Source organism: Lontra canadensis, unplaced genomic scaffold, assembly GCF_010015895.1.
Source record: "Lontra canadensis isolate GAN:19392208 unplaced genomic scaffold, GSC_riverotter_1.0 scaffold11, whole genome shotgun sequence".
NCBI classification, from domain to species: Eukaryota; Metazoa; Chordata; class Mammalia; order Carnivora; family Mustelidae; genus Lontra; species Lontra canadensis.
The window spans coordinates 26537062-26553104 of NW_022631005.1; the positions used below are offsets into that span (position 1 = coordinate 26537062).

Below are 16043 nucleotides of genomic sequence, written 5' to 3' on the forward strand. Positions count from 1 at the left end.
ACTTCATAAAACTAAGTCATTTAATTCCTGCAACAACCCTAGAAACAGCTAGGGCATTGAGGCACAGAGAGTGTATGAGTCAAGAGAGACAGTTACATCTTAGTCACAAACAACCACTGAATCCTGGTGAGTTACAACAACAAAGGCATATTTCTTACTCTGCCAAGTGGGTCGGTGGCTCTGTCCCAAGGCAAACTCACATCAGGACCCAGTCCATTGCTGATCATAAGGAGAGGAGAGAACATGGCACATCTTGACCTGGCTCTTGGCCAATTCCTGCCCAGAAGTTAAACATGGGCTCTCCACTCACATTTCCTTGGCCAAAGCAAGTGCTCTGCCAAGCCTGATATCAGCGGGGTAGGGGAGGCACATCCTCCTGCAGAAAAGGAGCAGTGTGTGCTTGTAGATAATGATGCCCTATAATGGAATGGGAGGTCAGAGAGGGTACGTGGAAGATCGGGGATTCAGAACCCACGCAGTCTGGCTCCAGAGTCTGTCCTGTTAAACACAACTCCATTCTGCCTCTTTGATTCCCTGTCTCCCAAGGGGATTTAAAACAAATTTTGAGAGCTCCTTATGAAATTCATTAAGATATTTTTAGTGACTATACTTCTGAACAACCACCTATAATGTAAAAACGCTAAGTCCAGCTAGAATCACATGGACAGGATAGGTTGAAGGTTAAGAATGGGGGCTTTGAAGCCAAGAGTGCCTGGGTCCAAGTCCTGACATCATCACTTACTAGCTCTGAGATCTTGAAGAAGATACCTGAACTCTTTGTGCCTTATTCTCTTCATATATAAAACAGGGATGATAATAGTGCATACCTTATGGTGAGGGTGAAGATTAAGTGAGCTAATAATGAACTATAAAGGGCTAGGAGTACAATCACTACACAAGTATTACTGTCCCCATTCCTCCTATTCTCCTCTATCTTAAAAGTCAACAAAATATGTTCAAGGAATGGTGCTCACCACTTCAACCAACGTCTACCTTCAGGGACAGTAGGTGTCTTCCATCCTTCAGAAAGTAGCTTCTTACTGTCTCTTTGAACTACTTACCACTTGCCTTTCCCCTCTCTTGTTTTAAAATTTTTCTCTTACTGTGTCATTAATACAGATGATAATAAAAAAATGCTTACTTAGGCTTCTTTACATATAAACAAAAAGTTTACAATAACCTATTTTGACAGAATCTTTTCTGCCCAGTAGTTGGGGTATTCTTCTTCTTCAAAACATCGCTTTGGTTGGCATACCAGTTGCTTTCCTGTTTTCTAAAAACACTTGTATCTTTGTTGAGAGTATCACGGATGGTCTTAAATATACACATATCCTTCTTCCCCATTAGGTTCTTATCTGGTGTGAAATATATGAAATTATTTCACAGATTGGTCCCCATTCATTTCTTGCCTCTTAGACATTAGATTTTGTTTTCTTATATCTCTTTTCCTTCTAAAGTTTTCCATTGTTGACTTTTTTGTTGATTTTTAGCTACTTGTCAGCTCAGATATTAACTGAATATTATACATATTTATCCATGATTAGATTGTCTATTTACAAAGAATATGAGTTTCTCCTTTATTCTCTAGATTTTCTAAATTGACATCCCTTAAAATTGCCTGTGTCTTTAAAAATCTTATTGTTGGTCATTTGAAACAGTCTTGCTGGTGATGGTGTGAAGCACAAGAAGTAGAAAAGGGAGGTGTTTCCTGATTAGTTTGTATCTCCTGAGGGTGCATTCTCTGGTTCCGACATTATACGTGTTGTGGGTATGTGTACATGATTGATAGTTGATAACATTTCTAGGAGCGTGCTTAACATAAATTGAGTCACACTGACAATGGAGACAGTAGGACAAAATCCAGAAAGCAATATATAGACTAAAGGCTAGTTTTATATTCTAGAAGAAAGAAATGATGAGTAAGTTCAATGTAAATTCTTAAGTCACAATGATAGCAGATGGGTTAAGACAATATGAAGAAAGCAAGATAATTCCAACCAGGTATTTTAACAAAAAATCTCCAGTGGAGTTAGTCCAGTTGGAATGAATGGAAAAATTATTAAATTAAAAATATATCTGGTTGTTTATTTTTGCTACAGATATAAGAATGGATTAATTAAGAGTACATAGAAGGCATTTTCCAAAGAAAAGGCAACACATAAAAAGTACAAATGCCCAACCCATATGCCAGATACTAATAATTGTTTACTTCTCTGGAATTAGTTGCCAGTCTATAATGGGGAGAAGGAGCATATCTACTAGCACTGTATAGCCCTGACCCCAGGCCAAAAGCTCATCAATCCAGAGTGTGTGTCTCACTAAAACTACATCAATCAGGATCTTATTCTATGGAGTTTAAGGTGTGAAAGTGTTGGGAAATAGAAACAGGAGTCCTCAGAGCTAGACCAGGCTAGTGAACATCTGTGACTTCTTACTGAAGAGACCCTTGGAAGTGCCCAGGTTCTTACCCTTCATAGCATTTGGTGGTTCGGTTGCTCCTGAAGTATCATAATCTGCTCAATCAAATGCTTCATCTTTCTTATTCTGTCTGGAGTTTGTTTCTGTTACTTGCAGGCAGGAGAAATCAAATACATACAATCTATATGAAAAGATTAGAAAAGAAGAATCTATCAGGCTATGAAGCTCAATAGTGAAAAGAATTCTTCAAGGAAAGTAGATGAGCTTGGTTCTGATAGATTCTGGACTCATAAAGATGGTTTGGCAAATGATCAGATCGGTAAGAAATACTGAATGCTTTTGGGGGAAAGGTTATGAAGTTGAATGGTTTACAAAAATCAGACAATTTATAGTTCTCGTAAGGCTTGATAATGGTTCAGTTGGGTGGAGACTTGACCTAATGAGGGCTTGGTTATGGTTCTGTCTCTAGACAGACCAGTTCCAGGACCAAAGGTCACCCAACCCCTAGTCACCTGCAAGTGACCAGTGCACATCCATGTAATGGGGGTGACAGCCAGAGAGCAAGTTAGTGTATTTGTAAACCGTTCCCAGTCTAGAAAATCAACCAAGTCAATATTCTCGTAATAGAGCTCCAAGATATACTGGACATCCCAGTAGAGTGACTAAAAAGAATGTGAAGATGAAAATACTAAAAATGTTTTTCTCATTAAGAGAATGTGTATCTGTGGAGGTTTAGCTATGGGGTGTACCATTTGACTCTTTTATATAGTTGTCTTGAACTCTGGAGAAATGGCATGTAGAAGAAGTGAGTGTCTTAGATTAAAAAAAAAAAAGCAACAACAGCTCTGGAGTCAATAGTTTATGGTTCTATAGTCATAAATTCCTATGTTTGGCTTCTGACTTTTTATGGCTCTTAACATGTGTGAAATGTGACTACCACTTCCTCTATAATGATTCCCATTTTTTTTTTTATTCTGATAAGAAGTAAACACTCCTTCTGCTGAAAATATATCACACTTTGCTTGGAGCACCCATTACACTTTACCCAATTATTTATATATTTGTATATTTGTAGAGATGTATTGTGTTCAATATATATTTAGTTGATTTACTTTATTTTATTTTTTGCTGCAGCTGCCTTAGCAAAATATCACACACTAGGGGGCTTAAACAACAGAGATTTACCATCTCTCGGTTCTGGAGGCTGGAAGTTAAAATCACAGTGTTGACAGGATGGATTCTGTCTGAGGGCTGCAAGGGAGAATCTGTCCCAGGCCTTTTTGCTCCCTTCTGGTGACTTGCTGGCAATCTTTGGTATCCTTCGGCTTGTAGACATATCATCCCATTCTCTGCGTCCATCACACGTGGTGCTTCTCCTCTGTGTCAGATCTGTCCCTTTAAGGACTCCAGCCATACTGGAGTAGGGCCCACACTACTAACCTTATGTTAACTTGACCACCTCCAAGTAAGGTTACATTCTAAGTTACTAGGAATTAGAACTACTACCTAAAGGTTTTGGGAGACACAGTTCAATCTGTAGCACTGGATAAAGACACAGAATGTTCTTGGACTATAGCAGTCAAGCCTCCTCATCATTGTTTCTTCCATAGAGCCTAACAAAGTACCTCCAACATAACAGACAGTGTACTATTTGTGGAATGAATTGATGGCATTGCCCGTCTATTGTAAAAGCCACCCTTTTGTTCAGCAGAACTCATTTTGCATGTGTAACTCATTCCATAAATGAAGAAAGAAGGATTTAGGTACACACTTGGCTGTATCATAGTCCACCAGGATTTTCTGCATTATCTCTTGCAACCATTTCTCCCAGGAATCTACAAGCTGCCTTCTTCTGAGTCTAGACAGATGGCTTCAGTCTAGTCACAGATCCTATCTTGGGACTCTCATGGAAATGGAGACAGAATGTAATTTCAGGGCCATTGATAATTGAAAGCCGTGGAAATGAAATTAATTGTCACATAAGGGCTATTTTTGCACACACCAACAGGTATGGAAGACTCCCTAGGAGATGGTTAGCACAGAAAAAGAAAATTTTCTTTTCCCTAAGAATTCCCTTTCTGTATTAAACTACATATATCCCATCACTTTGGAATGTTACCAAAATTCATGGAAGAAAATTAAGCATTATTAATGTAATTCTCTTGTTTTACAAAGTTTTTCTCATATGCCAGGCATAATACTGATCTAGAATAGTGGAATTTTAATACTAAGGGTGGAAATATGGGGGTAGGGCATGAAAACATGGGGAATTCCAAGTTCCTTAAAAAGACATGAAAATATAAGGAATCCTCATTCCGAAATCTAGGTTTCTTCAGAAGTGAAACTTTAGTTTAAGAAAACGAGTGGCTCTTCAGTGATTCATAAAAATTCTATCTCAAGGAAATCTGTTCTGAAGTCTCTAAACTGACTTTATGCTCAAAAAATAAGTTATTGCTGAAGTTAAGACTAGAAATTCGTATTTAAACTTGGAGGGACTTTTTTTTGCTCTAATATGTATTTCAGAATCAGGTAGGAGAGCTTTGGGATAGAGAAGAGAAGAAGATAATGAGGTTGCTTTAACTCAATATTGCGTGAAATAAGTCAGTAGAGCCTGCGTGTATTAACAATGTTGTGATGAAAGCATGTATTATTCTAGTGAGAGCTGACAGTTCCAAGTAAAAATCAAAGGAGAAAACCCAGCAATACAAGTTCATTCCTTCATTGATATATTTATGTACTAATAATATTAGCTGGTACATCTAAAACAGGCAGAATGCTTCATAGGTAACCGTAGTAATAAGATTTGTAGGTAGCTTGTGTGGTTTTTTTTTTCTATTTTTTATTGAGGTCTGGCCATGGGCCTAACTTCTGATACTTACTGTGGGTGGAGGCCGCTTGTGATCTTGCCTCCAGTCAGTGAGGCCATCTTTGCTCTGAAGCATGATTTTTCATTCCTGGAGGGTATGTGTGCCTTGGACACAGGAAGATTGTAAAGTGCCAGTCCTCTGAGTCTTAGAGCCAGTTAGAGGAGAAAAACTTTGAATCAGGCAACTGTTTTAGGCAACAACAGGGACCTTATGGATGAATCTCTGAATCAGGAAATGAAAATGCAAGTGCACATTAAGACATCATTTTTGCAAGTAGAAGAGCATTCAGGGTAAAACAATTTTGAGAACACCTCCGTGGCATGGCATTGAGGGTACTAGAAGTTAAAAAAAAAAAAAAAAAAAAAAAAAAAATTGCAGAAGCTCCCGAAAGCTCGATAGGGAGAACCACGAGGATGAAAGACCTTTAGAAAAGCAGGTAGCTAAAATTAATTTGTTTTTACTAATGATCTCTGTATTTCAAAACACTTAATTCTTTGAAAAGTCTCTGTATTTATTATTTTGGGGGGAAGGGAGAGGGAATTCCTTAATCAGCAAGGCTCATTATTAAACTCCCGCTCACTCTCAGAGTCTGGGAGTGTGTGTGTTGGCCATGCTGAGTACTGCTCCCTCTTACTTATTGCTGCACAAAATCACATGAAGGTCACCAATTTAAAATGTACTCTCGACTTAACTGACGTGTATGCACTGTGAATGTGAATAAAATCCCTTAAAGTATGTAATAAGAGGGTAAATGCGTTTTAAAGTTTTGGGGCAACATGGACACTACTTATTGGAAGAAGCGCATGATGAAGTTTGTTTCATCTGGGTTCTATGCTTAGAAGTTTCTCAAATTCTTTTCTCATGCTGAATATCTGAGTGGATGAGTAATTAGATGATCTGCTTTGGAAAGGCTAATTAATTTAGCTGTTATGCAGAGACTGCTGCCACTGGTCTCCCCATCTGCCCGCTCCACAAGGGCACCTGGCACTCGGCATTGTCATTCTTCTGTGGTGGGTGACTCCCCAGGATGCCTGTGTCTGCAGAGAATGGTCCTAGGCCTCCTGGGGTAGCTGATCTGCTCGCCTTACAGACATACTAGGTCACCACCATGCTCATATTCTTAGGGCCAACTCAGAAATGGGGTAGGCCAATGATTCATTGAAACCTTTGCTCAGAATTTTCAGTGTGACTCTCTGCCCCAAGGTATAAGTGACGGTAATCATCTGTCTAATTTCTTTTAGGCATTTGGTGACATCTTTGTAGGGAAAAATGCTGGGGGCTAGGGGTGTACTGTTAATTGAAATAAAATTTATGCCTGAGCATTGGTTTATGTTGGGAGTTTGATTACTATTTTTATTCTACTCTGCAAGAAATAGAGGTGGAATTCTGCGTATTCCAGAAAAGTTCTATCAGCAGTTTTCATATTGATTGGCATTAAAGTGGTTAGGAATGTGTGTCATCCTCGGAGACCTCAATAATTTCATGCATTATTTGTGACTACTTCCCTAGCAGTAGAGTTTGTAGTAACAGGGGGTAGTGGATACAGATGTACAAGTCTAACAAGTGAGATTTTTAACTGAATATGTATTCAGTGCTGTTTTGCATTTTTGGAAAACATGCATGGCAGTATTTAAACTTAAGAGCAGTAGCATGATGGGCATGTTTTTCAGTCTGCTTGAGCCTTAGTTTCCCCATGGAAGGTACATCAACAGTGCTCTAGCTGTGGGCCACAGGACTCCAAGGGGTCTATGACCTTTACAGGCATCTATAAGTCAAACCTAATTTTATAAGAAGACTAAATTAATTACTTCACCTTTCTCACTGTCCTTAGTCATGGGCATATACTGGTTTGCCAGAAGCTACTCACCCTGTGACATTGTAGCCTTGTAAATGTAAATGTAAAGAGGTTTCAAATCCAAAAATTCTGAGAATCACTGCTATATACCACAGACAGGATGATGATACTCATGTCATGGCATTATTTGAGGTAGAAATGTTTCATGTGAAGTGTTGAGGGTAGTGCTTGATATAGTAATCATTCACTAAATGTTAGCGATTAACTCTTCTCTTTTGAAGTTGAGGATGTGGTGATACAATGTATTGAAAAGGAAGAGGCAAGATAAGTCAGTCACATGTCTCCAAAAGAAGTGACCTGGATGAAACCATGACCCAAAGGGGCAGTAAAGTCTAATACCATTCCATTAAAAAGATTGAGAAATTTAGGGAATCACAGTGAAAACATGTTACAGAGCTTCTTCATTGTTAAAATATTTATGAGGAAAAACCTGTTTTCCCTGTATGACTTGTTGCTGAGATGTATGATCTTTAGAAAAATGAGTTTATTTTAAAAAATAGTAGACTCTATCTTCCCATTTAAAGGAGGTTCAATTTCAATCTTCTGATAAAATTATCACCTAGCTTTAATGGTTAAAATCCAGCTTTGAATGCAGTACTCTTGGGGCACAGGTTTGCTTCGGTGTGCTGTCTTTCTGACCTTGAGCTCTCTGTAAGTGGGACCATCTATTTATCTGTATTTCCCGGCACCCAAAAGAGTGCCAGACAGAGAATGAATTCACATTGTTTGTTGAATGAATCAGAATTTTCGTCATGATTGGATTAGATGGCCATTTAGCAGAACATTCTGAATAAATTAAAAGAGATTGATGCATATATCAATCATACATAACTGTTTATGTATTGAAGTAATTTGAAATACTTTGGAATATAAGAGTTTAACCTAAGAACCGAAACTAACACAAAGTTAGGGTTATTTGGGGGATGCTACAGGATTCTTTAATACCACAGTATCTTTGGGTTTACAAAATGCCAAAAAGTTCTTTTTTTCTTTTTAAATACACATGTGAGCATGCCTAGCCTTAATTTTTTGTTCTAGTTCTAATATTTTTGTTCTAGTTGATTATAATTTATTTTATTTCCTATTATTCTTTGTTTTACTACAAAGTCAAGTAGAGATGACACAGATTATCTGGCAGTTTCATCAAAACAGAGTACCTACTCTAAGGACAGTTTCACTGGTGTGCCTAATGCGTTGTTTGTATTGAGTAGTTGGGGGCAACGAGACTCCCAATGAGTAGACATAATTCTTCACACTTAGGCTGCAAGCTGGTGCTGCTCTTCCTCCAGGGCATCCTCAGGGGCATCCCATCTGCCTGGTGGAGAGCAGGGCTGCTCACTGGTTTCATTCTCACTCATTCAGGGGGTGTGCCTGGGCCACCTTAGAGTTGCAATAGAACATTGATGTGTCTCTAGACAGACCTGCTTTCGACACTCATGTAACAGATGGGTCTGTGCTGCCCTTAAGCTTGTGGTCCCCACACATCACAGCTGAATACAGTCCTCCCTGCAAGCTGCTGATTGTTTCTCTGAGCATGCAGACCTCGCAGGTCTTCTCTGGACTTGACAGATGCCAACATCCTGTTGTCTTCATGGAGGACAGTCTTCCCATGGGTGGAAGCTGCATTTATGTCCGTGGTATGGGGAAGATCCAAGGTTCATATAAATACTTTTTGGTAGTGCTGTTTCTTATCTTGAGTTGAAATTATCCGGGACAATACTGACAGACTTCAGAAACCTGGGACTAATTCACCTTTTGGGTAAAACATTGAGTAAGGAAAGTAGTTCTGTTTCATCCCTGTTGGAGGGAAGAATTCTCTTTGCATTTAACTGAAAAGGAAGTGTTTGTGGATCTTTTTTGTTTCATTGTGTGTATATTCTTTATATCCTTCTTTTATGCCTGTTCTGTAAATAAGGATCCACAGCTCTCAATAAAATATCCCTGGGCATTTGTTTTGCAATCATAAAGTCAATACCCCCTTCATAATAAGCTACTGGCTTTGCTACAAACACAAAACAAAACAGTAATGCATTGCAAAAGCACAGTTGTCTGTTTCCAACAGATGAGCTAAAGTCCTCAAATAGGAGCAAGAGTGTATATGTATGTGACTGTGTTTAATTTGCCTTGGGTAGCATGCAAGTCAAGGATTCTTTCTTTATTTTTGAACAAAGCTGTTTTTAAGAACCCTGAATTTGCATGAAAAAGATGCTGGTCCCATTTGGTTTCCCCACATACATTGGGACCTTGGGAGTTTGAAGATATGGTTTGCCAAGGGACTGCTGAACCCAAGGGCAAATGAGATGACTATAGAAAAGGCAGACCCACTTATTTTTAATACTTTGACTAAGTTGATAATTTGAGCTGAGAAATGAGAACATCTAGAAATGCTGAGATTTTCACCATAGATACTTTCACCCATCTGATAACTCTGTCACTTCCTTAAATTTTTATCAAGAATGACAACCCTTTCATACAAAAATAAAATATAATTCCTACTAAAAACAAAAATCTTGCAAATACATGACACACCAACGTTACGACAGATTTGAGAGATAGAAAGTACCAAACCTCAAGAAAGTATTATTTTTTGCTTTTTTTTTTTTTTTTTTTTTGCCTTGAAATGCTTTTCAAAGGAAATAGGATTCAGAAACTTATGGCATAAAATAGGTCAAAATTGGGATGTTTTGCTTACTGGGACTCAGATGGTACTGGTCTTGTCCTTCCTATACCATAGAAAACCCCCAGCTGTTACTTACAAGTCTTAGAGATGCCTGCTTTATGACATTATGTATATTGCATTTCCCGAATAAATGATTTAAACCAATTACAGAGCATTTTTTTTTGAAGATTTTATTTATTTATTTAACAGAGAGAGAGAGAGAGAGAGATCACAAGTAGGCAGAGAGGCAGGCAGAAAAAAAGGAGGAAGCAGGCTCTCTGCTGAGCAGAGAGCCCGATGTGGGGCTTGATCCCAGGACCCTGAGACTGTGACCTTAGCCAAAGGCAGAGGCTTAACCCATTGAGCCACCCAGGTGCACCCAGAGCATGGTTTTAAAGAGACAGTTGTACTTGCTATTCTCACGAATTCTGCTCATTCACTAGCTCACTACTTTGAATCAGCATAGCTCTCAAGTAACTAGACTTAAGCAAGTTTACAACTTATATAAATAAGGAGCTCTAGGTTACAGGGCTCATTCTGGGGATTGTCATTTCTGTGACTCAGACTACACCGAGATTTCTCATGCATGTGTTACACATTTCCACGTGGCTCTTTAAAGTTGGGTACATTTCTGGTCACGTGGTGGTAGGTCAAACCTAAGCTGGTATTTCCAGGTTCTGCATATTTATTTTGCTCTGTTTTACCAACTCAGATGGCTAACATGCTGCCACTTCGAAGATGAGCCTTTCACATGGGTTCACTCACTGTTTATTAAATGCCTAAAAATGGAATGTGTGGGCAGAATATAAAATTCATGACTTATGAACATTTTCCTTCTTAAAAACTAGGTAATGGCCAAATCTGTTAAATTTTTCTTTCAAATTGGGTTTTATAAGATTTCACATGAACCTATACTGTGTGAAAATTCCTAATAGTGTTATAAAGGCAAACTCTTTTAAGGATAAAATAGTGATGTTTCTAACCTTTAAGCTGTGCAAGGACTCTTTTCATCATTTAGTAGGATGATTGTGCTAAGATAGACTTTGCTCTGTTTCTAGGAATGTCTTCTTTACGCTAAACTGCTCTTGTAAAATATTAACATGCTGTTAGCATACATATTCAATCTTGTGCTGAAGATTCAGCAATCAAGAATAATGAGTCCAGGAAATTTTCTAGACTATTCTTCCATTTCTACTTCGGTATCTTCTAGGTTAATTTCTTGAAGTGTGGTCCTAAGATGCTGAGTGTTCCTGAGACCTTTCAAGAGATCTGGATCTACAGAAAGAGACAGAGACACAGGAACAGAGAGAGAGAGAGAGTGCGTGTAGTCTCCTTTAACTGTTCTGAGCAGTCATTTCATAGTTTTCACTGTAGTAGCCTGACAAACCTTTTGTAAATTTATTTCCTAAGTGTTTTATGTTCTGACACTATTGGAAATGAATTAAAAAAAAAAATTTCCAGTCGTTTGATGCTAGTATGTAAAAACACAATTGCTTTTTGTGTATTGGCTTATATCTGTGACTTTGCTAAACCCACTTATTTATTAGTCGGATAGCTGTTTTCGTAAGTTCCTTAGTATTCTCTATTTGAAAAGTTGTTATCTGTGAATAGAGACAGTTTTACTTTCTCTTTTTTGACATTCACATCTTTTCTTTGTCTTTGTCTTATTGAACTACATAGGAGTTTTGCTGGTCTCTGGACTTTATATAAATGGAATCATAAACTATACACTCTTTTCTGTTTGCTCTTTCCATCTTTCATTTGCTGTGGTACTCTCTGTGTTGTTGTGATCAGGTATACATGACTCCTTCTCAGTACTTTCTGGGATCCCAATGTATGATTATGTAGAAGTTTACCCATTCTGTTGTTCATAGGGTGCACATTTTTAGTTTAAGGTGATAACAAAGACTGCATCTACGAGCATTCTAGTTCATGTCATTTATGGAATATACCTATGCACTTCTGTTGTGTATATACTGAGTTGAACTGCTCATAAAGTATAGGGTATGTTCTTTGGTTTCTTTGTCCCTGTATCTACCATGTGTTTATTTTTCATATTAAACCAAAAGTCAGTCTTATTCTTCTCTTTCAATTCTTTGCTCCTTTCATCTGCTCATTAAGATTTGGGTCAGAGAACAGATTTCTTCGTTGCTCACCTGACAAAGAGGAGCATGACTTCATCTCTTCCTGGCTTCTTCCTCTTGACTTTTTTTCCCTCCCCCACAGACTCTATGCATGGGTCCTTCCCCGAGCTCCCAAAATTTGTTCTCCTCAAGGATCTCCTGGTTCTAGTTTTCTTCCTTCTAATGTGTCTCTGTAGGCATGAATTCAAAGAGAACTATTCCTACTAAAAAATTGACTTAACTGTAACCAAACTAAAGCACATGTCTTCTTGGCAGTCGTAGGCATTTCAAAGACCCAAGCAGTTAGGCCTGGAGAAATCCTCTTACTCAGCTGGGAATTTGGTTGCTCCCTTGCTATTCACTAATAGCCAAATAGCCAGTCCCATCTAGAGGGAAGGCTGAGGGATGAAATATCACACAAATGGTTTCACAACTTGATAACCACAGAAGGATTTGGGGGGAAATCTGTACTAATACTAAGATTGGAAGGTTACTGGAAGGGTTCACTTACCACTACTTCATCTGTAACCTTTTTTCTTAAGAATCATTAGTTATCCAAAGTGTAGTATCTATCACTTTACAAAACATTCTTAAGATTCTGGTGAATATTAAATTTTATTCTAATTGAAATCAGAATTACAATTATAAGGATACAAAATGGACCCCATTGTAAAATAAAGAATGCTAAAATAAATGCTTTTAAATTTTATATATTTTCTAAGCCCTGAAAAACAATAAGCAAATTTTTTATTTAGGATTTGTGAGATAAAGAAAACCTAAAGTTTGATCCTAATACAATTGATGCATACCAGCTGGGAGCTAAGCCTATCTGAGCCTCAGTTTCCAAATTTGTAAATGGGGATAATAAAGCCTATTATAGTGTTGTTGTCAGACATATATAAGAGCATGGTACTTTGATGTGGCAAGTCTGTAAGTGATTTTTTATTATAATCTCAAGAATTTCAATTCAAGATTCAAGCCTGTTTGCCTTTTAAAATTCACCATCAGTAAAGAACAACAAAAGAAATTAAAATAACTCTATGTAAGCAAAGTTGATACAGAAAGGACCACTGAAATATTTTCGCCACAGGAAAATTTGTTTCTAAATTATATATGTTCATGAACTTAAAGGGAAGCTTTTACTTAGCATTTAGGGTTTATTTGGCTTTTATAAAATCCAAGGCAAAAAAAAAAAAAATCTCTTTCATGACACTCAATGAAAACAATGCACGAATGACTTTAAATATTTATAGAAAGTTTAGTGGAGGAAGTGAGCTAAACCAGGGAAGGAGTTCCTCTGGAGACCTCAAAAGAATGTTTCAAAGCCATGCCAGTGTACCTCTACCCTGAGAAGAATAGGCAGCTAACCACGTGCTTTTGTTTCCCCAGGGAGAAATTGGCTGTGGCCCGGCTGCAGCGAGAAGTTGCCCAAAGAGGAAGTGAGGGGGCCATGGTAAGTGCTGGCTGGTCTCTCCTGATCTTGTACCTCCCTTCCAAAGGTCTCTGGCTTGAAAGGCATTTTGTCTCCTTAAGGACATCTAAGGAAAATAATTACTTGCAGCAAACTTAAGGATGTATTGGTAAATAATGTGTTTTTTCCTAATGCAGTTTGGACAGTTCTGCCATTTGCAGACAGGGAGAGAGGGAGGGAGAGCGGAGAGGAAGGGTGGGATTAATTGAGAAAAAGAACTATCTGGGCTTTGAAGAGGATGTTCAAACATTCAGACTGGTTATATGGCTTTACTTCCTAAAGACCTGGGCTTCCAGCTGTGAGCAGAGTGTCAGTAAATGAGCAATGTTGGGTTCTCAGCTAAGAACGGTTCAACATAGCTCTAGCCTCTCAGTTCTTTGAACTTAGAAACAAACAACCTAAGAGAAAATGAAGATGTTTGCTAATGTAATTGTCTTCTATCCTTTTCTTTCTCTGCACTATTGCAGTGTGTTTCTCCCTGTCCTTCTCAGCGTGTGCTGTTCAGAAAACGGATGTTTCCTTGTGTTTTGAATTATACTAAAAATCAATATGGTTGTTTTGGTCCATTGCAACTTCATTTTATCGACTCTCTTTGCAAAAGTCTCTGCCTGCGTGCCGCTCTAACATCAGAGATGACTGTCTGGGGTCCCAGGGTTTGGACATGTGTGGATTTAACTGCTGCTGCTACCTCTGAGCAAAAAAAAAAAAAAAAAAAAAAAAAAAAAAGGACAGCAGATTTTTTTTTTTTTTTTTCACTTAAGACGAAACAGAGGCACAGGTGAAATTTTCAGCACAAGAATTATCTTTTTTAAAAAAGAGAAGTGACACATTTTCAGACCCTGCAGACTGCTTGTTTGATTTCATGAGAGCTAATTGACGAGCCATCCCCCGAAAAGAATAAGAAATTGGTAAAACATGCTGGCCTCGCACTTCTCTCAGGGAGGATAATGGAGCAAGAGCCTGAATGTTTAGTGGGCTCTGGAATGGTGCAGTGGCCTTTGAGCATGCTAAAGTATTTAGGTGATCATACTGTTTGCAATTCTAGTGATCTTAATGCAGTGAGAATCTTAAATGTTCAAACAATAGGAAACAACTGCTCGCAAGCATCTTTGAGCAACGAAACAGGTTGGAGAAATAGGTTGGAGAAAATGAACATTTAGTCACATAGTGAACTAAAAATGCCCAATCTGGATTTTGATGGCATTGGGATATGTGTATGGACTAGGCCATTCTGCGATGTTTTAGTCTTTTGTTTCAGGCTAGCTGCTGTTGTACATGGTGAATGTTAAGAAGTGACAACTTTTCTAGGCCTCACTTCATATATATATATGTATATATATATATTTTTTTCGATACAATTTTTTCATCTTCAAAATGAGGAGGTTGGAATTTTATGATTCCATTAACTTAGTGGATCACGCCACTGAACATTTGTTATGTAAAGTTTTTATGATAGGGAGCTTTTCCTCATAATAGCTAAATGCTATTTAAGCTCATAAGAACAGGCCTCTAAAGAATGTCTCTTTCTGACTGCCTGTGAATGGATCTCAGCTGAAGTAATCTCAGGCTAATAACTCTATAGTCTTTAACAAGATAAAAAAACCCCTTTAGAAACATTGTAATAATTGTTCAGCATCAGAAAAACACAAGGACACAAAAAGATTACTCTCATTGCTCAAAAAACAACTTCGGAAATGTTACCAGTATTTTTTCATTCTTACTTTAGTTATGGTAATGAAAAATCACACTTAACATGTTGATTGATTTAACAAGCATTCATTGGGCACCTACTCTGTGCCTCACACTGTCCTAGGCCCTGGGGAAACATCAGACGGGGTGGTGGTGGGGGGGGACCAGGCAAAAACCCTAGAACTTACATTCTAGCGGTTGTGGAGACGAGACAGACATTGGAAGTATTTAGAGTGATAGATGGTGGAAACAGCTATGAAAAAACAAGATCAGGGTAGGAGAGATTGGGAGTTCTAGGGCATCACTATTTTAAATAGTGTTTCAAAGAAGTAAATCACTAGAAAGTTAGTATTTGAGCAAAACTTGAAGGAGGCAAAAGAGTGAACGGTGGTGATATCTGGGAGAGGATCATTCTAGTCTGAGAGGTCAGCATACAGAGGATTGGGGTGCCCGAGGAAAAGCCTGGAGACAGGCTGGCTGGAGGGTAGTTGGTGGGGAGAGGGTGAATAGTAAAAGATACAATCAGTGAAACGATGGAGGACAGAGGGGTAAGCCAGGGATCTCCGGCTCACGCTGGGAGTGATAGGAGCCATTGAAAGCAGTGACATGATGTGATTTACTACTATTCATAGAACTGTTTACTCCCTTCCATAATTTATCACATCTCAATTCCTTAGAGACACCATAAGCTCTGATTTTCATTAATGCCCTTTACTTTGTTTGTTCTCCCTCTTTCTCAGTGTTTTTCTCCTCTTTACTTACCTCTGAGTTTTCTACTTAATTACATGCTTCAGCTTTTCTGCTCCTTGGATTCATTTATTTCTGAAGTCCTGATTCTTTCAGTATCTGACAGTTCCTAAAGTCAGGCAGTTCTGCTCATCCTCTAAATTTGATTCTTGCTGTTACAAGCCCAAAACTTTTGTCATTTCTATATCAGAAGAGAAAAAGAGTTCATCACAAG

General features: G+C 38.2%; 1 protein-coding gene across 1 annotated transcript in view; it reads left to right on the top strand.

The window, feature by feature from the left end:
- Positions 1–16043, top strand: part of LOC116866796 (nck-associated protein 5-like) — a 654677-nt gene that overhangs the window by 426488 nt on the left and 212146 nt on the right. The window contains exon 4 of the mRNA XM_032855929.1: positions 13312–13375. Coding sequence (XP_032711820.1) covers positions 13312–13375 — 64 coding nt within the window. The remainder of the gene's footprint in view (positions 1–13311; positions 13376–16043) is intronic.